Below are 8,022 nucleotides of genomic sequence, written 5' to 3'. Positions count from 1 at the left end.
GTGCGGCGTGGCAGAGCGGTGCCGGCGGGCCCGCGGCGGGCAAGGCGGCGGTGGCGGCAGCAGCGTCCTCCGCGACCTGCTGAAGGCGCTGGAGGTGCTGGAGCTGCTCTGCGTCAACTTGCTCCTCTCCCCGTGGAGGAAGGAGATCAAGTCGCTGAAGGTAGGAGCGCCGCGGGGCCTGGCGGCGGCCCGCAGCGCCGCTCGGCCCGGGGGGTTAAACCGGAGCCGTAGGAGCGGCCGGGAGGCGGGGGCGGCGCGGGCCTGGCGGGGCCGCCGGCAGAGCGCTGCGCTGCCCCGCGCTTGGCGCGGGTGGTCGCCTGTGCCGTCAGCCGCCTCTGGTGCCACGGGCCAGCCGCGCTGGTGGCCCCGGGCACTTGCTGCTCCACTGATTTTACCACCTACCCGAGCTCAGGAGACGGTAGGAAAGCCCTCTCCAGAGGTGGAAAGGCTGCTGCTTTTTGCAGCACACTGAACACAGTCCTCTCCCCACCCTCTCATTGCCTCGAAGAACATATGCAAAACTCATCTGTATTTAAGCAAAACCTCCCGCTACCCAAAATGCAAATCTGCTTCCCTTTCTACAGCAACAGATGCTGGTAAGGAGAAGCTACTGCTTTCCTCTTTCCTGCCTTTAGGGATCTCTGTGGGTTCTCAAACAGCTATAGGTTACTATTTCCCTCATACATCTTCTGCAGTTAGTGGGTTCAGCTTTCCATGCAACAAGCAGCTTAGGTTTCATTAAAAACAAAAAGAAATTTTGAAGACCTGATGGCTACAGGGAAAGCTTCAGTATGCAATCCAGAGTCCAAGACTCAGAATCTGCCAGAGCCAGCTGAAGGCCTGGAACAATTGCACTGAAAGGCACAAGTTGAAGAACAAGCAGTGTCCCTGTAGGTATGCATTTGATAAAGTTACTGGTCATATGCACAATTCACCTATTTTCTGCCTCTCCCACCTCTGATGCCACACCCCAGAGTGCCTGCTCATTACTTCCCTTCTAGAAGGAACAGGATCTGGGGAACAAAAGTCACTGACAGCTTTAGCTGAAAACAGACTGAGGCCCAGTCCTACGTTACATTACAACCTTTTATTTTAACAGCCTTCTTGTAGGGCCTGCTTTGTTCTACTCTCAAATGTTTTATTTGCGGGACCAACTCTTAGGTCTGACTTTGTGTTACAAAGTAGCTAAGTCAGTCTCAAGATGGGCAGTCTGAAAACAAGGTACAGATTGTGAAAGTCTTCACATTCCTAGCTCCATTCTGTTCTGACTTGCCTGGAGTTAGTCTTCTTCATACTTCGGTCAACACCTTCTCTCTTGTCACAGGGTTTCACGCAAAACCAAAAACTACTTCCCCTTTAACATCTAGGCCTATTGCCTTAGCTAGCTCCAAAATGGAGCCAAGCATTCAACAGTTTCTTAGCTGTTGCACAGTAGCAGCATTTATGCAAGTCAAGTTCATGTTTTAGCAGTATCTCCTCTAGAATACTCCTTTGATGTAAGAAGGCATTTTCAAAGAAATGGCAACTTAATTCTGCAATAGTAAGGTTAAAGCAGAAGCCTGAACCAAGGAGAAAAAAAATGATATAGTGTCATCACAGATTAAATAATATGACTAATAGGCTAAGTGCATTATGTCTGTTCCTTTCGGAAAAGGTCAGACCTCAGTGATTTATTTCATGTATTTTCATTTGTTGAGAAATCTTACATTCTTCAATGGAACACGATCTTTTTATTATTATTTCTGAATTTTTCTAGTTTAACCAAAATGATTTTCCTCTTCTCTCCCTTTTTTTTTTTTTTAATATTGAAGCTCTGGGCCAATATGCCAGCGAGTTTAAATTGGCATAACTTCTCAGAAATTACTATGCTGGAGCAAAGCTATCATGTTTGAGAGGCTGACAAAATAATACTGTTAGAAAAGCCTCCCTTGCCTCAATTTAAGACTCAGTAAGACTTGTAGAAAAATAGTTTCTAAAAAACTTAAATAATTTTGAAGAAGTTCTCTTTCTAGGAAGTCTCTTGCCTTTTATGATTTTTGTCAGTGTTCATCTGTTTCTCAATGTTGCGTTCTGTTTCAGACGTTCACTGGTAATTTTGTCTACTATATTCAGTCTGTGCTCCCAGATGACATAGTAAAAACAGTACTGGAGAAAATAGGCTACATTGCAACAACAGCAACAGAGTTTTCACTTGTCAGAAAGAGAAACAATGAGGAAACAAAGCAGACTGCATTTGAAATATTCCTGGCAAGAATTGAGTGTGAAACCATCCTCAAAATGACAAACGAAGAAAAACAAGGCAATTTGGAGAAGACCCTACAAAAGAGAACACAAATGCACTGGCATCATGGAGATAAGGACAAAAAGGAGCAGGCACCCCTGAGAGAAGACTCTGAAAATCTGGAAAACAAAGAAAACAGTGAGACATCTTTGTGCCTTGTTACTCAGCCTAAGTCTTCAACTAACAGTGATATATCCTTTGAAGCTGCTAGGAATCTTAAGATCAAAGATGACATGCCTCAGTTAGCAGTTACTCAATCCACTAACAGGCTTCAGGAACACCAAAGGCAAGTCATTAACACAGCACACTTTCCAGGCAAATGCTCAGACAGTGAGGACTTCTTGATCAAATATAGTGACATTGTCATAGGACAAACACCTATTTTCAGTGAGAATCTTTCTCAAAAAGCTTTTGAAAAGAAGCCAAGAGACGGTTTAAGTGAAGAATGTGTTTTGGCAGTCACTGCACAGTCAACTGAAAATGAGATCCCGCCTGTGCCACTCTCACCAGGAGCAAGCGGTCCACGAGCCTTTGCAATATTTGCTGACAGCTCTTGTGACAGTAAAAACAGTTTGGAGTACAAAGCTCAAGAAGTCCCTGAAGAATCAATTGAAGCAAAAATTAGCGATGCCATAAACTGTGTAGACCCAGACCCTGCTGATGAACCCAATGAGCTGAAGTCTCTGCCATACAAGGACATTGCATCTGTCCCAGACCACAGCGTCCCTAGGGAAGAGGAGGTCTGTGAGTTGCCTTTAACCTTTACTAAACTACAAATCAAGGAAACTCAAGAAGAGCTAATGTATCCAGTAGAGGAAACTGGGCAACCTGAGTCAATAGCATATGTAAGTACAAGTGACAGAAATGTAAGAGACTTTAATCATTCCAAAATAAAATGTGCATACCCAAGTAATGCTCAGACACAGAGCAGAGCAGCTGCACGTATTGAGCTGTCTTCAAATCTATGCTGTTCTGCTAGGAACACGGAGGATCCCACCAATGGGTCCGAGAATAAGAGACTATTAATGGATGGTCCTAATGCACACACAGTTTCTGTGTGCTTCAGACACATTAGAGAGCCACCTAATCCCACCTACATCCCACCACAAAGTATTGATGTCCAATCTCCAAACATAAGCAGCACCACTGCACATGGCAGAAGGAACATGTTGCAGCCTGAAGGAGACTCTCCTGAATCCAACGAAGTAAAGCTGGACAGTTATAATTCAAAAATAAATGAAATCCAGGAGCCTTATGTCATCATTGACAAAATTGATTAAGGCATGTCTTGCCATCATACTTAATTCTACTGGTGCTTTATTTGTAAGATGTCTTTTTTTTTTTTTTTCTCACTTGTGGCCCTGATCATCTCTTCAACAAGATGTTTATCACAACAATTAAAAACCACAATACTTTTGGACAAATGGGGGGGGGGAGGGGCGGGGGAGGAAGATAGTTGAACAAGGTTTTAATGACCTCTTCTCATGTGGAACAGTGAGTATTAAAACCTGAAAGGTCACCTTTCTAAAATGCAGATACTTTCATAAATTTGCTCCATTTAATTTATTATTTAAACCTCTAGATCCCTTTTGGCTGTACTTAATGTCAGACAGGTTTCTTCAGTTAAGCTTACTGCTACTTTTGCTTTTTTTTTTTTTTAAAAAAAAGACCTGTTCTTGCAGCAATCCAAGATTGAAAATGGAGCGAGTCTAGCATGCTGTACAATGACAGAAATGGGTAAATGTTTCTAAACTGGAAGCCCTTACTTTATATCTTCACAAATACTTTACTGAAGGGCATTTCTGTTAGCTCATGACATTCCTGTGGAGCTGTGCTCTGAGCTAATACTTCTCCTGTCATCAGCTGAAAATAGGTTTAGAAAGTTTGATAACATTCCTTAAAAAAAAAAAAAAGAAAGAAAAGAAAACCTTAAAAAATAGCCCTGTAACTGTTTTGGGGTTTATTTCTTGCATTAGGGGTAATAGCTTGGATCTTCCAGATGTGATAACCTTTATCACAGGTTTTATACCTGTCTCCATTTGTCACCAAAATTCTTTTGTGGCAACCACTGCAAATAAGCACTGAGCATCATAATAGTTCACTGCTATCAAAAGAGGGAGATCCTGCTACAGCTGTCACCTCCCTTGCCCCTGTTCCTGCCACTTACCTTGCACGAGCTCTAGAGTTCACTGGGCCTCTCTGTGAGCCAGTTTGTCTCCCTAAAATGAAGGGGAGAAAAAAGTGGATACATTCCCTGGCATTTCAGTGGCTGGAGAGAAAGGGGGGGGGGGGGGGGAAGAAAAGAAAAGGAAAAAAAAAAATCAGAGAAGGGTGCCAGTAAGTATTAGCGCCAGGATAAGGGACATCCTGTAGGTGAGACTGGTGTGTGAAGAGGGTTGAGCTGAGAAGGGAGCAAGATTGTTACCAGCAGCTCAACTGTATGTGCAACTGCAGTTGGAATCCTAATATTGAGATCCTCAGTCACCCCTAATGCCTTGCTGGAAAAGTATCTAATACAGCATTTAATTACATTTTGCATTTAGATAAGCAAGCAGTCAGCTGTACAGCATTTCAGCATAGAATCTTCAATGCTTCTTTATAAAAATATTACCTAAAAAAACAGCTTATTTCAATACTGTTTCAAGTAACTTCAACAAATTGCTTCTTAGTAAAAATTACTTTGATATTTCCAGTAGCACTTCAATCCTAAGAATGTTTTTTGTTTCATATATACCTAAAATACTGACTGAAATTAGTTAGTATTAATTGCTCATAATGGACTTCCATACCAAAAAATTCAAAGGGGAACAAAGAGATTATACTGGAAAAACTCAGGAGCTAAAAATGGAAAATCCTCTGCTTTTTGAGCAACTCATTAAAGTCCTGTCATCAGTTAATTCCAGCAGTGTAGGAGGAATAAAACTTTGACCAAACTAATTTTAAATGACAAGACTGCCTTCAGCTTTGGGTAGGGGTTTGGTGCAGGGGGGGAACAAATATTACAAATATGCACACACAAATCCGTATCTCCTTGCTCTTCTTTCTTTGAAGTACCTATCAGTGTTCTTGCTAACCATTTTGGTTTTTATAAGATATATTTTCCCCCTGTGGGGGTTATTAAAATTCTATGTTTTAAATCTTATGCTGTGTTGTCCAGGAACTCTAATTTAAAGCTGCAAAACTTATTCTCACCACAAATGAAGGTGCTTTCTGAAGTACTTAGATAACCACCAGCACTACAGGATCCATATACCTATCATCTCATTTATTTTTACTATATTCCTTAGAGGAAGAGTAATTAATAGCAGCTTACACATGAAGAACCAAGGAAACTGAAGACCACCACTTTGAAGTGTCACAATTTTATGGACCTAATTCAAACCCTTGTTCAGTAAAAATCTACTGTGAGAAGCATTAGAAGTCTTTAAATACTAGTTTCTCCTAATAAGCCTGTACAAAATTGCTTGTCTTCATGATACCTAGAAGGTAGGGGACCTAGATCTTCACATTGCCCCATTTTGAGCAAAGTTTTGGAGCTGGGTCTCCCATGTCCAAGAGCTTTTAAGCAACCTGACAAGGGGAAAACAAATATGCATACAGAGGGTCTCCCAGAAGAGAGAAAGCACAGCCCTAGCTCACTAACAGATTTACGTTGCATTGCAGTCCACAGCTCCACCAAATCACAGGAACACTGGTGGAGATATTATGATTAAGGATATTAATATATTTGTTTCTGAACAAAGCCCACTAAACAGTTGCACAAAACCCATGGAATATAAAATGGCCACATTCTGAGAATTTAGTATTTGATAATGTTTGTGTACCTGAATCAAAAAGAAATTTCCTCTTTACAGCAGATTGAACAGGACTGTTAAGTGTTCTGTCTTTATAGAGGGAGGCACTCTCCACTTAAAATCTCTTAGATATTTTCATCTGAATTTCCTATTATTAAAAGGACACCTTTAATATTTCTTCCTGTAAAATGGTAGGTTTTGAGGTCTTGTATTAAAAGCTACTTCTGTATTCCCAAATTTCTGGGGTCTCTTCAGGGACAACTCCATTACAAAGTTATGTGAACAGACTGGATTTGAAAACCAGCTGAAAAGAAGAGACAAGTCATGTATTTAATAGGCCTTAAGTTGTGTTCCTTTGTGCAGCTTCCACATGGGCAGGGTAGAAGTGAGTCTGAAATCATGTTTGTAAATACAGTCAGACCTGAGAGGAAGACAGACAGACAAAAGGGACCATGAGATTTCTGGCCCCATCTGCCAGTGCCCTCCTGTCCCTGTTGCTAATGACCACTGCACCTTGCCTAATTAACTTAAACGAGAGAAACCACCTAAGTACTGCTGCTAGCCAGCAGGAGTGCTGGCTGCCTGGGCCACTTTCTAAAGAAGGGTGATTTGTGTTTGTAAAATGTGTGCATATCCTCTTGTGAGCTGTCAACTTTAATTGTGCTACAGCTGGTCCTGATTGACTATGAACTGAATGGGGATTTACTAACTGATTGGATATCTTTCTATCATAGAGACACAAGGCCAAGGCTGTTCCCAAATTTATATGCTACACACGACCCCTTCGAACAGCTCAGCTCCCAAACCTTGGATTAGAGAAATTCTCTTTTGATCAGTGCAGACACAGAGCTCAGGTTGAAGACCCTGGTAGCTGGCGATATTATTCACTCACACAGCCTCTCCCACCAGGTCTCTTAAAATAGTCGTTCTCTTGCTTAGCATTCATATCACGCACACAGCCTTGCCCTGTCTAGAGCGAAGGTGTTAAAGAACCATAGCTTGGCTTCAGAACAAACTCTTTGCTTTTAAAAGCCAGGAACCAAAACCAAATTTCAGTGTGAGACATTAAAAAAAAAAAAAATTGGAAAACTGACAGATACTAAATGAGCAAAGAATTACCATTTGCTTCAGGATCATAAATGAAGGTTTTTAAAGACAATGTAACAAATAGCCTGAGCCACAAACAAACCAGAGCTGACAGACTGGGAAAGTGCTGCAAAGCACTGAGGAAGATGCATATGCTTCTAACACCCAGAGTTGCCTCAACACAAAAAAAATTTCCTTTTTTTTTAAAACCTAAGCACTAGGAGAGTAACAACCAGTGACCTCCCTACATGTTACACCACATTTCTATTTATACAGTAAATTGCAAATCAAGGCTAAAGGACTCACCCATTGAAAATGAGCAGGCACAGCTCTCTAAGTGAGATAGACAGCTGATTAAATCCCACAAAACTCCTTTTCACAGGATTAAAATAGAAAAAAGTCTGAAATTAGGGATGGGATGGACTATACTGAGCAGCACACTCGCAGTGAAATTCCTAATATCTTAATACTTACTGCAGAAAGGGAGTACGGGTGGGGGCACATATATCACAGTTACCAGACAGAAAGCTTTAGGATGGAGCAGAGGTTCCAACTCAAAGCCTTTTGGCATAAAAATAAAAAAAAGCAAGTAGTATGCATGCAATACATGGGTAACAAACAGAGCTTCTCTAGTTTGTCACTCTCCCATTCAAACTTGTGTATGTATTCAGACAGAGATCACTCTTTCAGGTGTAAGTTTACACAGCACTTACTAAAACGATGCTCTGATCCTGATACAGCACAAATAGTTATTGTGTGCCAGCCTCTCTTAAAAGATTGACAAATGAGGACAGCATCTAGATTAGACAAGACAACTACATTTATCTCATGTAGGAATAAAACCTATTAGTTTTTGTTCTG

General features: G+C 41.5%; 1 protein-coding gene across 1 annotated transcript; it reads left to right on the top strand.

The window, feature by feature from the left end:
• The first annotated feature begins 8 nt into the window (after positions 1 to 8).
• On the top strand, positions 9 to 5,423 carry LOC112962317. Its single transcript, XM_026058366.1, has 2 exons — positions 9 to 160; positions 2,080 to 5,423. The coding sequence occupies exon 2, from the start codon at positions 2,278 to 2,280 to the stop codon at positions 3,559 to 3,561; it is 1,284 nt and encodes a 427-aa protein (XP_025914151.1). The 5' UTR covers positions 9 to 160; positions 2,080 to 2,277; the 3' UTR covers positions 3,562 to 5,423.
• The last annotated feature ends 2,599 nt before the right edge of the window (positions 5,424 to 8,022 follow it).

Source organism: Apteryx rowi, unplaced genomic scaffold (genome assembly GCF_003343035.1).
Source record: "Apteryx rowi isolate R43461 unplaced genomic scaffold, aptRow1 scaffold_1, whole genome shotgun sequence".
Taxonomy (NCBI): domain Eukaryota; kingdom Metazoa; phylum Chordata; class Aves; order Apterygiformes; family Apterygidae; genus Apteryx; species Apteryx rowi.
This window is presented reverse-complemented; position numbering and strand designations above follow the sequence as displayed.

Coding starts and splice junctions, on each gene's coding strand:
- LOC112962317 (XM_026058366.1), top strand. CDS start 2,278: ATGACAAACGAAGAAAAACAAGGCAATTTGGAGAAGACCCTACAAAAG.